The sequence below is a fragment of the Suricata suricatta genome, chromosome 5 (assembly GCF_006229205.1).
Source record: "Suricata suricatta isolate VVHF042 chromosome 5, meerkat_22Aug2017_6uvM2_HiC, whole genome shotgun sequence".
Taxonomy (NCBI): Eukaryota; Metazoa; Chordata; class Mammalia; order Carnivora; family Herpestidae; genus Suricata; species Suricata suricatta.
The window spans coordinates 1,640,813-1,655,746 of record NC_043704.1 but is presented as its reverse complement, the minus strand read 5'-3'; the positions used below and the strand labels follow the sequence as shown (position 1 = coordinate 1,655,746).

The window sequence follows — 14,934 nt, the reverse complement described above, 5'->3', positions numbered from 1 at the left end:
GGGCAGTCCTCCCCCTGCCAGGAGGAGTCGGGGCAGCAGTCGGAGGCCCCAGGCAGGCAGACGCGGCTGCCGTAGCTCAGGTCGCTGGAGCAGAGGGACAGGGTGGAGGCGGCCATGGCGGGGGCGGTGGGGCTGGAGGAGGGTGAGTGTGTGTGAGTGTGAGTGTGTGTGAGTGTGTGTGTGTCTGAGGTGCTCGGGCTGACTGGCGGCTTTTATCCCCCCCGGGCGTGCGCTGTCCCGGCAGCAGGCCGAGCGAGACCTCCCTTCCTGTTGGTGTTTGGGGTTGTGCTGTGTTTTCAGTGCGTGGCTTCCCAGGCCGGAAGGCGCCGGCGTGCGAGGCCCTGACAGGACCTGAGGTTCCCTGTTTGTCCTGGGGCAGAGCCAGGCGACATGCTTGATGCTCCGCAGAGGCCATGGCCATCAGCTGACTTCCCGGAAGCGACAGCCTGTGCTGCCCTCCCCCGCCCCGTGGGGGGTTGCCTTTGTAAACAGACCTTCTCTCCAAGGGCAGGGGTGGGGGGCGGCAACCCAGCATCTGGGCTCTAAGCCGAGGGAGGGGTGCCCAGCGAAGGACAGGTCTGACGGTGCCCGGCCCGCCACGCTTTGTGGGGCGGTGCTGGTTGTAGGGGGCGTAGACGGGCACGCTCTCCCGGGAGGGAGCCCTGGGTCAGGCGTGAGGAGCAGTGTCCTGGGGGCAGAGACTGGCTCCCAGAAGGCACCAGGGTCATGGCTGCGGGCTGGCAGGAGTGACCACGAGGGCTGGCGTGCTCCTTCCACACCTGCGCCCCGGTGAGCGCACAGCGTCCGCGGCCACTCAGGTCCTCATGGACACTTGGCCGCGGTCTTGAGCCGCAGGCCTCCAGGGGGCTTCAGGGTTTAAAGCCTCGCTGACCCCTGATGGGGGGGCTGGGGCTCTCCTGGGGCCGCGGGCAGTCAGTCCTCAGTGGACAAAGGTCATGACCGCAAAGAAACAGCGGCTTAAAACTTTCCAAATCTATTGGAACACTTTAATCTACACGTCCAGGAAGCTCGGTGCACTCAAATAAGCCACGCGCAAAAGACCCGCAAACAGACACGTCGGGGCGCGTGTGCCATGGGGTCCCAGGAGTGATGAAAGCTGCACGAATACTCTTGCTGTGCTTTCGTCTCTCAGCTTCTTCGGAGTCAGAACGAGCATGTGGATAATTACAATACGTTATTGGGTTTTAACACGGACAGACGGAACGTGTGTTAGCAGCGAGACCCCGAAGGGACACGAAGGGGCAGCGTCCGGCATGAGAAGGAGCGTGTTCTGACGTCATGGGAACGGAGCGGGTACAAATCAGAAACGGACTCAGCTCGGGTAAAATAAACATGCGTAAGCCCTAGAGAGCACGCACTAGGAGAAGCTCTTTTAAAAAGTGAAAAATCATTAAATAGAAAAGCCGCCTGAGAAAACACTCCCTAAGTGCGCAAGAACGCGCCAGCGGAGGACGAGGGGAGCGCTGGCGTCCGACAGGAGACACAGGGGCGGCGCTCCGTCAGGCGCGGCTGGCTCCGGGCGCCGGTCACGTGCGCCCGGGCTAGCCAGTGCTGATGCTTCGCTCCTGGGGGCCTGCAGTCAGGTTCCCGTGAGCCCCTGCTCTCATTTTCACGAACGGATCAATACAGACCGTTTCCTGTGTGTCCAGGAACAAACGCAGTGTCTCCCGTCACCTGCACATAACGCTCCTGACACCAGCCGAGCGCGTGCCCCACGGTTCGGTTCCGCCCCGACACTACCCAGCGCCAGCACAGACCCCCAGGCGCGCGGCGCGGGCCCCCGAGACGGCCCCACCTCAGAGGCCCGCTGCCAGGAGGAGGTGCCCAGGTCCCCACGGCGCCCGCCCGACGTGGCGACAGAACAGAGGCTCCGACTATGACCGCCCCCTCGGGTCAATCCTGGGCTAAGGCAAAGAAGATGGCCGCTGTTGCTGACTTGTCACAAATCACACGGAGGGAAGCGCAGGCGAGGTCTGCGGGGTTCCCAGCACAGGCTCTTCCCTCCCAGGGAGTCGAGGGAGCCACCCTCCTCCGCACATGGACACACGCGCCAAACCGGAGTTCTCGGAATTCCATATGGTTGGGATGTTTACAGAGGCCTCGTCACATAGGCATGATCTATTCTTAACCAAGTTTCTCGCCGTCCTCCCCTTTCCTGAGGGTGGGGGATGCTTCATCCTTCCGTGAGGATCCCCATCCCGAGGCGACCAAGCAAGAATCCCACCAGAACAGAGATCATTCCACCGCCCAAGGACTCCCGAGGGGCTCAGGAGCTCCGTGTCAGGAAGGGGTCCGAGACCAAGTATTAGCAAGAACCAGGGACAGAGACACATATATTTAATTATACATATATTCTCTCTGTATCATATTATATATCTCAATGCACATTATTATTTCACAGTGAATATCTAAAATTCATTGCTGATTCAACACTGAGCTCACTTCCAAAAGCAACCTCACTCATGCCCAAAGGAAGCGTCTCTAACACATGCATCTTCTCCACGAGGCACATCACAGCCTCTGGCACCTACGAGGCCACGGCAGCAGACATGTCAGCGGAAGAAGCACAGGAGCATGGGAAACGTGGCGCTAGAGAGACAGCACACGGCGCTTGTTTGCGGCCGGAGCTGAAACAGGAGCGGGGAGACCTGCGTGTGGGCCCCCAATGTCTCTGCTCTCTCCACACCCAGGGAGCACCGTGAAAGCACCATGAGTACTGACTTTGAGATTACAAGTCAGTTTTAGAGAGTAGCTGACGTTGTAAATGCCAAATCCATAATAATGAGGATAGACCATATATCAATAATAATGCCAGTTGTGAATGAATTAAATGATACAGTCAAGGGGAAGATTGTTAGATGGATAAAACTGAGATTCGACTATACACTCATTATAGGAGACACACTTAGATCAAAGATACAGTTGGATCGAAAGTAAAAGGATAGAAAACATCTATCATTCAAACACCAGCCACAAAAAATATTAGTATTTACTAACATTAGATAAAGTAGACTTTAAAATAAAAATTGCTATTAGAGACAAAGAGGGATATTTTATAATGATAAAAAGGTCAGTCCATGAGGAGCATATAACAAATATAAACATATACGCAAATAATAACAGAGTCCCAAAACACACAAAGCAAAAGCTGACACATATAAAGGAAAAAAATAGACCATTCAATAATATTAGTTGAAGACCTCAGTATCCCGATTTCAGCAATGGAAAGAGCAGTCAGAGAGAAGACCACCAAGGACATGAAGAGCGTGGTAAACCGGCAACGCCTAATGGACCTCGGTGGGACACCGCCGCCAACAACCGCAGAATACACGTCCGTCAGAAATGCACACCGCACATGCTCTAGGACAGAACATCAGTTAGGCCATCAAACAACCCCCAACATGGTAAAATGGGTAGAAAAACACAAAGTATATTCTCTGACCACAGGGAATGAAATTAGAAATAAGTAACAGAAAAAAAATTGGGGGAATTCATAAATATGTGGACATTAAACACCACACTCCCAAATAACCAAAGGTCAGAGAAGAATTCAAAAGGGAAGTCATAAAATTCTTTTAGGGGCAGCTGGGGGCTCAGTCGGTTGAGCATCCGACTTCGGCTCAGGTCATGATCTCACAGTTCATGGGTTCGAGCCCCGCGTCGGGCTCTGTGCTGACAGCTCGGAGCCTGGAGCCTGCTTCAGATTCTGTGTCTCCCTCTCTCTCTGCCCCTCCCTGCTTGTGCTCTGTCTCTGTCTCTCTCTTTCTCAAAAATAAATTTAAAAAATTTTTTTAGTATAAAAGATACTTTTAAATGAATGAAAGGGAAGATCAAACTACCAGAACGTACTGGATGCAGCCAAAACACTCCTTAGAGATTTACAGCTGTGAGTTGCTATATTAGGAAGAAAGGTCTCAAATCAATACCCTAAACTTCCAGTTTAAGGCCCTGGAGACGAGCCAAAGAAAGGAAATGATAACAATTAAAGCCTAAGTGAGTTAAACAGAATAGAGAAACATCAATAAAATCAATAAAAGTGGCTCTTTGAAAAGATCAATAAAATTGACAACCCTTTGGTTACATTGATCACGAGAGAGAGAGAGAGAGAGAGAGAGAGAGAGAAGACTCAAATGGTGAGAATCAGAAATGAAAGAGCGGACGCTGCTACCAGCCTTTACAGAAACAAAACGGATTACAGAGACTTGCTATGAACAGCTGTATGCAGATAAAATATATAAATTAGATGAAATGAACAAACAGGAACAAACTAACGTAAAACTGGTCCTCTAGAGTCTGTGGAACGTCATTTTGCTTCGTGAAAGAAAATATAAACCCGTGAGAAAACACTCGGTCTGAGGGTGAGAAGACCTGGCGCCCGGCGGCTCAGTCGGTCAAGCGTCCACTCGAAGTCAGCTCAGTCACCATCTCACGGGTTGTGGGTTCCAGCCCCGCGTCGGGCTCTGCACCGGCGGCATGGAGCCTGCTTGGGATTCTCTCTCTCTCCTTCTCTCTGCCCCCACCCCCGCTCTCGCCCTCCCTCTCTCAAAATAAACAAATAAGCTTTAAATGCAACATAAATAAAGCCCCTTGTATGAAAGCGGCTCCCAAGTGGTGTGGTTTCCCCCGGGGGCACTGCTGGGTGACAGACTGTGCTCCCCGCGTGCTGTGCTCAATCCCTGTGTGGGAGCACTAGGGTAAAAGATGTTCCTGCAGCACACGTTTTACCCAAAACCACGGTCACTGAGCGCAGCAGGAAGGAAAAGACAGCGGGGACACGCAGCCGGCCCGCGGGCCGCACACACGTCGGGTCGTCCGTGGAGTGGAGTCGTGGTCAGGACGGCGGCTGACAAGACAGAGGCTCTACGCTGAGGAGTGGAATTGATATAAAACAGAAGAAAACGGAAATCATAGAAAGGGGGAAATGCACTGAGTGGAGGAGGAAACAGACTCGACGGCGGGAGAGAGGACCATCCGAGCGGCTCCTCCCACAGCACGCGACGGGGGCGGAGGCCCCTTTCCTAACGCGGACTCTGACCTGGCCACACACCCTTGAAGGGCCCTGTCCTGGGCCCCACAGGAAGCAGCCAGGGGCCCCGGGGTCCTCACCCTCGGGGGCCTCCAGCCCGGTGGGGGACGGGAACGCTGGGTCTGAGGCGGATGAAACCGCGGACCCCAGTAGCCACACCCCAGCGGCCTCCTCTTACAATTTTATCGTCCACATTTCCCGTGAGAAGACGTCCAAGTAAAAACTCTAGGCGTTATCCCTAGTCTTCGACGGTTCAGCCCACCAGGAAAATCACAGTTGCAGGAATGAATGGGTACAAATTCCCAGCAGATGGTCCCTCAGGCTCTGCTTGCACACACGCTGTCACGGGGACCTCACTCCCCACCAAGGCTGGCCACTCCTGATGCCAGAGACCCGCAGGAGCCCCTGGCCGGAGCCCGGGCACAGCCTGGAGCGGCCCTGCCCGCCGCACGATCTGGCGGTGAGGCCATCGTGAAGGAACATGAGGAGTAAGAGCGTCACTGACCTTCGGGGGGAGATTGGGGACTTTCAAGGTTATGACGATCGAAAATTCTTCAGGGAAGAGGCCGCATCGGAAGAAAATCCTCGATGCCGGGAAGCTCAGGGCGCGGGGGGCGGCGGCCGAGAGCTGGAGTCCTCGCACGCCGTGGGCCTGTGTCACCTTGATTCCGCCCGCAGCGCCATGTGGAGGGAGGGCCTCGGCCAGGATGTCCAGGGGACGCAGGTCTGTGTCGGGGAGACCACAGGCAGGTTATGCGGGCGCCGACGGGGCACCGGCTCTGAGCCCTCGCGGGGCCCCTACGAGTTTCCCCTTTAACCCGTGGGGACGCTGAGGCCCTGAGTCTGTGGTGACCCCTCCCCCACAAATCCCGGCCCACGACCCGTGGCGCCACCGCTTCCCAGTCTACAGCCGGGCGCCGCCGGGCCGGGCGGGCGAGGGGACGGAGGGAGGATGCGTCCCCGCGGGGGCTGAGCAAGCAGAGAGCGGGGAGACGGCTTGGACAGAGCAGCCCTGGATCACGGCGGCCCCAGGAGAAGGGTCTAGACCTCTCATGGGGGTCTGAACGCCCCGAGGCAGCTGTGTGTGTGGGCACAGGGTCCCAGACCGACCCTAGGGAGGAGACTGGCATCTCGGGGGTGGGGGCGAGCCTGTGCTCCAGACCTGACCCTGACGAGGCCTGGGCCAGGCGGGGCACCGGGTCAGACTCCAGGTCCTGTGGGGGGGGCCGGGGGGGGCCCTGGAGGGTGTGAGGCACTCAGTAAACATCGTGCCCTGAATTCACCCCCCAAAACAGTGCGAGAAGCTGGGTGCACAGCCGGCCCAGCGGTTTAGGCTGAGGCCCCTCCAGGGTCTGGCCCCTCGGTCAGGCCCCGCGGGTCCACCTGCCGGCAGGCCGCAGGCACCCGGGACACGGCTCGGCCTGGCGGAGCCCCGGGCACAGGCAGTCAGGGAGCGTTAGCAGCACGGGCAACCCACATCTGGCCGATCCCGGGGCGAGCCCCCCTCCCCTGTGTGGTTAAATAGCCCCTTCCTGGGCCCCGCCCCCACTTCGGGCCCTTGCGGATGAGCAGGCTCGCTCAGGCCGCCGCACCACCGGTTCCCCGCCTCGCCTGCAGTCTGCCCACCCGGGCGGAGAGTCCGTGCCTCCCTTGAAATGTCCCTGCTGGAGGCAGGGAGGAGGGGTGACGGCGTCCACAGGAGCCGGAGCCACGCAGGGCGTTCAGACGCACACGGTGAGGCTCGGAGGTTTATGCCAACCCGTCAGCCACACATGCGCCACAGCGTGAGCTCTGCCGGCAGGCCGTGTGCCCGTGCGGACCGGGACCACAGCCCCCCGTGCGGACCGGGACCACATCACGTGCCCACGGCCGCAGAACCCGACTCGAGGCCTCCACACCAGCCCCGGAGCCGTGGGCCTGAAGCAGCCGGGAGCTGGCCGGCCACGGACCCCTCCCCCAGCCCCTGGGAGGCCCGGCTTCGAGCCAGCTGCCGGCAGCTCCCCCACACCACAGCCTCCGGGCTCACGAGAGCCCCTCTTTCACCCCGGAAGTTCTCTCCCTCCCCAGCTTGGAGTCTCTGCCAGACCCGGTGCTGGTGGGGGACCCCCCGTTACAGCTTGGAATAAACAGCCCCTGCTTCTTCTCATCTAGGCGCTCTCTGTTTGCTCTACAAAGGCCTCTGGAAAGGGTGGCTCCAGAAATACTTGCTGTCCTAGGGCACCAGGATTTAGCAGAGAAGATGTGGTGGCCACGAGAACATTAGCTCAAAACTGGCGACACGCAGGCCCTAAACCAGCCTCTAGATCTTGAGATCTGTCCCACAACGAACTCACTGAAACTCAGGGCCTCACTTTTGCCATCTGTAAGATGGGTATGTGGTGGCTGGCCCCATCAGGGACCCAGCTGAGCTGCTGGGCGGGCGAGCGATGACAGTGGCAAGTCAAAGCGGAAGAAGCAGTGAGGACTGTGATCACTGCAACAGTGTGAGCGAGAGGCTAACCCAGAGGATGCAGGGACGGCCCCCCACGTCCCACGAAAAGGCATGTGGTGGGGGTCACGCCCAGGAGTCCGGGCCGAAAGCCTCTCACAGTTTGATGAGTCCTGGGGCAGGGGAGGAGCAGGAGGGGGAGGGCTGGGCCTGGAAAAGTACCGGGTACTGAGTCAGAGCGGGGAAGGCGGCTTCCAGGCTCCCCACAAGAAGGCCTCTGGTGGAGGCGCCCAGGCTAGGTACGCAGATGCCCGTGGGAGCACGGTGTGTGGGCCTGGGTCCCTGCTGGGTTCCCCCAGGGTGGCAGGGCCTGGCTGTGTCCAATCCCGGTGTGTCGTGGGGTGAAGCCTTCGTGATTGACCGTGACTGATAGATCACTCGTGGGACTTTTGGCCTGGAGCCAGGCTCTTCATGCCCTGAACTGCTCCCTGGGAAGCTCTCTATCCTGACGCCCATCAAGACCCAGGTTAGTCGGGGGAGGCCCCTGCACTGGCTGGAAGTGCAGGCTGAGCCACAGCCCCTCGGCCAGGCGGACCGTCACATTCCAGATGGCCTCCGAGAAGGGGGTCCTCGCTGCAGTGGGGAGGGAGGCAGAACCCAACGGCCAAGAGAATCCTCCTTACTCTGTGGATTTCACTGACTTAAATGGTGTGCCCAGGGCCCAGGAGAGGTTTGCTTCCAGGAATTTAGGTTAGGATACTGTTAAGTGTGGCTCCATGGGACAGTAAGGCTGACTGTATACACGTCATCACAAATCAGGCCAAGTGGGGCCCAAGAAGAGGCAGGGGGACCCATGCAGAGAAGAGATGGAGAACTGAAATGCTCACGGGTCCGCAGTCCGCATGCATCAGTGTGGAGGGAAGGGCATTCTAGAGAGGGTGACGGCAAAGCTGGTGTCTACGGGGAGAAATCCCGGCTGAACTCCTCCCTGAATGGGGCACAGAGTCGTCCCCTCCAGGAGGGTGAACCGTGAAAGTTTCAAGTTACAGGGATGACGATTCCTTAAACAAGCTTACTAAGCACAAGCCATTAGGAAGAAGCCAGTACATTTGCTCCTGTCAAGACAAGAGCTTCTCAGGAAAGACGCCACACCACAGGCGAAGCAATAGTCCCCGGACGGAACAAGAAAAGTATTTGTCATACCAGGAAAGGTACAGAAGGAACAGCAAGCTCCTGACAAACCAACAAGGAAAACATAAAAACAATCCTCGAGAAAAAAAATTTAAAAATAAAAAAGTAGGCAACCTATAAAAGAAGAAATCCAAAGGGCTCACATGTGACAAAAAATGCTCAAGTCAATATGAGTCAGATTAATGCAAACACAGTAATAAAAGATCACTTCTTTCCTCTTACGCTGGCTAAGAAGGGAAACAGGACAACCAGCGAAGGATGGAGCACGAATGGGAAAATAACTCACATCCCTGTGTGTGTTCAAACCCGCTTTTCTTGATTTGTTTTACAGGAAGTCAAGGGACAAGGAACAGGTTGATGCAAGGGCTTTGAGTGGGGCCCAGGCTCTCCGGGGCCGCAGCGTGGACACATCGGAGACCCGGGACGGCGAAGGCGGTGCGGCAGTCAGACCACGGCCGCTTCAGGGAGGCGTCAAAATGGCGCTTACACCAAAAATAACCTCAAAAAGGCATAAAAGAGTGCCCGCGGCCAGCCAGGGCTGAGCCCTCCACACACATCGACAGTTTAAATCCAAGCTCATCCACTTCAGTCCCCCCCAAAGCCTGCCTAATGCCTTGGAGTCCAGCGTTCTCAGGGTGCACAACATCGCCCAGAGGTACGGGGAGCAGACAGGACAGCCGGGACCATGGCCTTTGCGCCAGCTCCCCGGGATCTGTTGTGTCCCGCAGCCTCCGGCCTTGGCCCCTCAGAGGCTCAGGCTCCTCATTACCCACAGGGGATGGCGATGGCACCCCCTTTCTTGCGGGGCTCAAGGAGGGACTGGAAATACTGTCTGGCAGGCAGGAGCTGCTCACCGGAAATGGACAGCCTCACCGTGACTGACCTGGAAATGCACTGCCTGTCCCTCGTGATGCAGTCAGCCCTGCGCTGGGCCACGTTTCCAGCCAACTATTCACTTCCTACATGAGTCCGTGGGAGGATGAATCTGCCTGCAGGAAGGCAGGCTGGCGGGCTGGCTGAGCAGGAGCTGAGTAAGATCCATGTGGCGAGGACTCAGCCTGGGCTCACGTAAACCGGCGCCTTACACAAACCGGCCATAGGGCGTCCGGGGGCACCTCCGTCACCTGGTACAGAAACACACAGCTGGGTGCGGGTCCGCCTGCTGGGCCCACACGGGCCGGCCCCAACCCGGAGCCTTCTTTTCCCTCCTTTCTCAAATGTTGCCCACTAGTTACAGCAACTGCCTGGCCTCGCTGGGCACACGGACATTCAGGAGGCAAAACACAGTGCACGCCGCACACAGACTGCGAGGCTGGCGTGGGGACGAGGGGGTTGATCTGAGCTCTTCCCCAGACAGGCAGCTCAGCCTCCGGCAGTGCTCCACCCACAGAACTTGTCTCCGTGGCTCCAAAATCAAAACCTCTAATCTCTGCCCGGAGCTGGGAGGCGGGAGAGGCGAACCGGAGGGGCCAGGCCCTGCCCCCGGGGCCCTCGTGATAAAACAGCGCTCTCGCCTGCCAGGCGAGTTATCTCTGCCATCGAGCCAGCTTTCCGTGTTCGCTTATCTCCCGTCCTTGGCAAGGGAGCCCAAGAACAGAGGCTGAGTCCCGCTGCGAGGCCTCAGGCTGCAGGAGGCGGAGGTCCGACCGCCCCGCACCTACAGGTCCCCTGCCTTCCGGGCCCAGGCGTGACACTCCTCACTGGCTCTGTCACCCTTCAGGCACGTCCGCCGGTCCAGGAGCTACGGGAATCGGAGCTGGAAAGGGCTGAGAGATGAGGGCCTCTGGCCCAGAGAGGACAGTGTGCTGGCTGGAGAGGAGTTTACAGTACTAAGTCCTCCCGTTAGAAGAGAGGGCGGTGTCAGATCAACCATCTGACTCTGATTTAAGAATGTGGAAGGGTAAGTTAATGTAACTGTATGTAATGTAACTCAGTGTAAGTGAAAACAAGAAAAATAGAGGAAATCAATTGAAATCAAAGCTGGTTCTTCGAGAAGATGAATAAAATTGATAAACTTCCAGCCAGACTGACCAGGGAAACAAACAAGAAGAAATAATTTACCAACATCAGGAACAAGAGACGGGATATTACCAACCATTTTTCACAAGTTAAAGGACAATGAGGGGCCGCCGCAAACAACACTCTATAGTCAAACCTTGGGTGAAATGCACCAGCTCCTCAGTGGGCACAAACTCCTGAAACTCATGAAAGACAGAGGACTGGAAAGTCTGGTATCTGTTAAAGAAAACCCTAGTTTCTCAGGAAAGTCTCCCAAATATTTAAAGAAGACCAAATGCTGACTCGACACAATCTTTTCTAGAAAGTAGAAGAGTCGCAAACCCTTGCCAACTCCTCTCATGAGGGCGGCGTTATCAAAATTGAAGACACTGCAATAAAAGAAAGCTACAGACCTACATCCCCACAACAACAGACACGAAAACCTTGAATAAAATGCTAGCAAATCCAACCCAGCAAGGACAAGACATCACAACCAAGTGAGGTTTATCTAGGAATTCAAGACTGACTCAAGACTCAAAAATCAATTGATGTGAGTCTGTGGAACCTCTACATGGGCTTTGCAATTTGCTGTAAATCTCTATCAAAATAAAAAACTTTAAAAATCAATTAACGCAACTCAGTGTATTAAGAGCCTAGAAAAGAAAATGATACGATCATCGCAACAGGTACATGAAAGCATTCCGTGAAACCCAGCGTCTTTCATGGTAAAATCTCCCAGTGATGGGAGGGAGCCTTCCAGCGTGACAAAGCTATCTAGACAAAGCCACCATGACCACGGCCCAGCCGGCGTGAAGACTGAGTGTCCCCCTAGGATCAGGGGTGTGCTGGTGTGCGCAGCCACACCTCCTTGCTTGGCCCTCTGGAGAAGTGACTCCCCAGCGCCAAGGAGGCCACCTCACTCCGGATCGTGGCTTCTAAATGCCATCAACCACTAACAGGAGCAGGGCTCCCTGGAGACGTGGGGGGTTCCAGGGACGGGACAGGGAGAATGCGAGATGAGCAGGAACCAGGGGTGAGATGTTGGGAAGTTGGAGGCGTGCTGGGAGGTACAAGAGCCAAATGAGGGAGGTCCCGATGGTCAAGGCTGGGGCAGTTTGGGCAGCAAAGGCTATAATTCAAATAATAAAACAAATATTCTTTAATTCACATTGAAATAAAAACATGTAAGTAAGTGGAGGAGAAGAGGCAACTCCTTCTTATGGAAGAATTTCAGTGAGTAAGAGGAGGTAAAATTGGGAAGTAGAAACTCACCATCAGAACACCACAGGGACCTTGTTACAGGCACAGTCCCCGGAGGGACACTAAAATCACTGGACAGACACAAGATCGGCAAAGTTTCACAGAATCTCCCCCCATCCCAAATACTTATAAATTACAAATGGAAATATAACCACATCCCCAGTGACAAAACACATCAACACCATGTCCCCTTGGTGCACTGAGGATTCTTCTCCCAAATATAATAACCTAACCTCTGTCTAATTGTGACAAAATGTTGGACATCCCCAAGTGTCTACAAGACACCTGACCAGGGCTCTTCACAATTGTCAAGACAGAAAGGATAAGGAAAGATCGAGAAACTCTCTCAGACTGAGTCTCCCTAGAAAACTAAGGAGACCTTATGAATGCAGTGTGGGGTGTGGCCCGGAGAGGGGACAATCGTGGGAAGTGGGTGAGTCCCGTAGTGACTAGTAGCATGCCAGTGCTGATTTCTGAGATTCATCATTGATGTATGTATAGTGAGGTGTCGCTGGAGGAAGGTGGGCAAGGGGCATGCGTAAATCCTCTGTACTCTTTTTACAAGTTTTCTGTAAACTACACTAAAATAGGAATTGCCCCCATGAGTTCAGTGTGTGCGCTCCGGGCCCATCAGGCCACGTGATACCCACACCCCGTGCTTCCCCTGCTGCAGCCCGGTGTCCCAGAGAACGGGGACCTGATTCCAGCAACCCCATCCCAGATCCTGGTGTTGGGTCTGCTTCAGAGCGGGCGGTTGCTCTGGGTAGAAATGTGTCCCCAGGAGGTGTTGGAGCCCTCCCTCCAGTGCCTGTAGATGCGACCTTCCTTGGAAAAATGGTCTTCATAGATGACCAAGGTACACGAGCTCACTGGGGGAGAGGGATGCTAATCCAACACGACAGGTGTCCTTGTGAAATGAGCAAATGTGGCTGCAGACAGGCACCCAGGGAGGATGCCATGTGAGGATGCAGGCAGAAATCAGGAGAAACTTCTAGAAGGCAAAGAACCCGGAGTGTCAGTGAACACCAGAAGCTGAGGGAGCACGGGCCAGATTCTCCCTCCGGGCCTCAGGAAGGATCAACCCTGCTGATCTTGACCTTGGACGGCCAGCCTCCGGACCAGAGGAGAACGGATTTCTGTTGTTCGGGCCGCCGGTCCATGGAGCCTGGTTACCGCGGCCGCGGGACATGGATTGAGCACTGACCACGACTCATCATCGCTATTTAGGAACCAAATAAAGTGCCAGCACAGAGTGCATGACTGCGCTCAGCCAGCAGGGCGCTCTGCACTCACCCCAGGCAAGGAACTAGGACCCAGCACCCAGGGACTCCGCCTCGCCCCAGTGACCCCTGCTGAAACAAGAAACCACACTCTGCCCCTGAGTTTTCTTTCTAGAACTAGAAACAAGGAGAGACTCCCGAGCCAAGTTCCAGAGTTCCGTGAACTGGGCAAGGACTCCGGGAAGCAAGCAGCCTGGCTGCGTCTGCGGGAACCAGCATCCAGGAATCGAGGCACTGAGGTGGGGGCGTGGGCGCCTGCCAGGTCAGCACAAGGCGGGAGGCCGAGAAGAGAAAGCCAGAGGGCCTGGCGCACACCGCGGGAGGGGTTTTCATCTCTGTGTCGGCGAAAATTGTCTCGTGCCCCAGCGATGTCCCCGCCCAGGGGTGTAATCTGTGGCTTACATCCTGGGCGAGCAGAGATCTTTCCCTCACCCTCTCTGGGCCTTTGTGTCCTCTCCAAGGTCAGAAGGGCAGGACTCATGCCCACGATACTTACAAGGGTTGGCAGTTACGGCAGAAGGCAAACTCGTTTTGGTGACAGCAAATGTGTGGGGCATAGGTGGCTGGCGGGCACGCGATGACGCCGTGATGATTTCTGGGCATGTTCGGAGCGCTTTAGAAGTTGTGTCTGGAATACTGCTGTTGGAGTCCTGGAGGAAGTGCTGAGTTTCTTCCAATGATTATAAAGCCAGAAAGGATTCTGACAGGAAGGCTCTGAGAGTTGCCTACAAGTTGACCCCAGAAGAGGCCAGCCCGCCCGCCCCCAGGATGCACGGGAACGGTCATGGCGCAGGCTTTCAGCCCCAGCTCGGTGCGCCCACGGTGACACGTGGGACACAAGAGTAGGGATGACCCAAAGACGGAGGATTCTGGGGACGAGCCTTCGTTAGAGCCGTGGCCCAGCAGGACTGGCCGGTCTGCTCGAGACGACCAGTCAGCTCCCAGCGCGGAGAGTACCTTGCTAGGCGGGAGCAAAACGCCAAGGTACCCAGCGCTGCTGCCCATTTCCATTGGCCGTTTGGGTGGGGCCTCATCTCGTGAAGATTATTTTATAGAAAAACAAAACTCTCTTTATTGGTCTTTCATTCACTAAGATGTTATTTCAATTTCTAACATAATTAGCGACAGTACAAATGTTGGGACTCGAGACAAACGTGTGACTACGGGTCACATCAGCCCCCTCAACGAACTGGTGATGGTCACCAGACACAGAGACCAATGCCTTCGGGATGTCTGCAGTCTGCATCCCCAGAGCCTGGGACAAAGACCTAGTGTTCCCAAGCCCTTGAACGGACCCTGACCTGTGAAATCCATTATCACCAGGCTACGCAGTTCCTTAGCTTCTTTTAGACTCTTACAGGCAGCCTTATTGAATGTATTTAACCTGGAGAATTTGTAAGAACATGCTTCTGCCTCTCAGACTGGTTTCAGCCTCTTTACACGTCTCATTTCTCCCGCCCCCAGGCCCCGCCCACAGGAGGGAGGCCCCGCCTCTGGGGCTGCTCAGTCCCTCCCTCTCGGAAATGTTCCTGGCCCAAGGAGACCACGTCTGGGCAAAACCCTGGGATCCCGCACCCCCATGGGGGTCAGATGAAAGGACACAGATCGGCCGGTGAAGTGAGTTTATTGGGGTGCCCGAGGAGGTGCTGACAGGCCGGAGGTGGAGGCCAAGTGACCCGAGCAGAGAAAGTGGGGGGAAGGACAGGGGACCCAGAGCAGGGGCAGGCCCC

The 14,934-nt window shown here is 55.9% G+C and overlaps 1 protein-coding gene across 1 annotated transcript in view; it reads right to left on the bottom strand.

The window, feature by feature from the left end:
• The window catches only part of TSPEAR (thrombospondin type laminin G domain and EAR repeats), a 68,000-nt gene that overhangs the window by 40,268 nt on the left and 12,798 nt on the right, over window positions 1–14,934 (bottom strand). The window contains exons 5-10 of the mRNA XM_029940603.1: window positions 10,328–10,407; window positions 9,440–9,498; window positions 7,986–8,108; window positions 7,399–7,520; window positions 6,210–6,261; window positions 5,553–5,773 (exon numbers count right to left, since the gene is read on the bottom strand). Of these exons, the coding sequence (XP_029796463.1) occupies window positions 5,553–5,773; window positions 6,210–6,261; window positions 7,399–7,520; window positions 7,986–8,108; window positions 9,440–9,498; window positions 10,328–10,407 (657 nt within the window). The remainder of the gene's footprint in view (window positions 1–5,552; window positions 5,774–6,209; window positions 6,262–7,398; window positions 7,521–7,985; window positions 8,109–9,439; window positions 9,499–10,327; window positions 10,408–14,934) is intronic.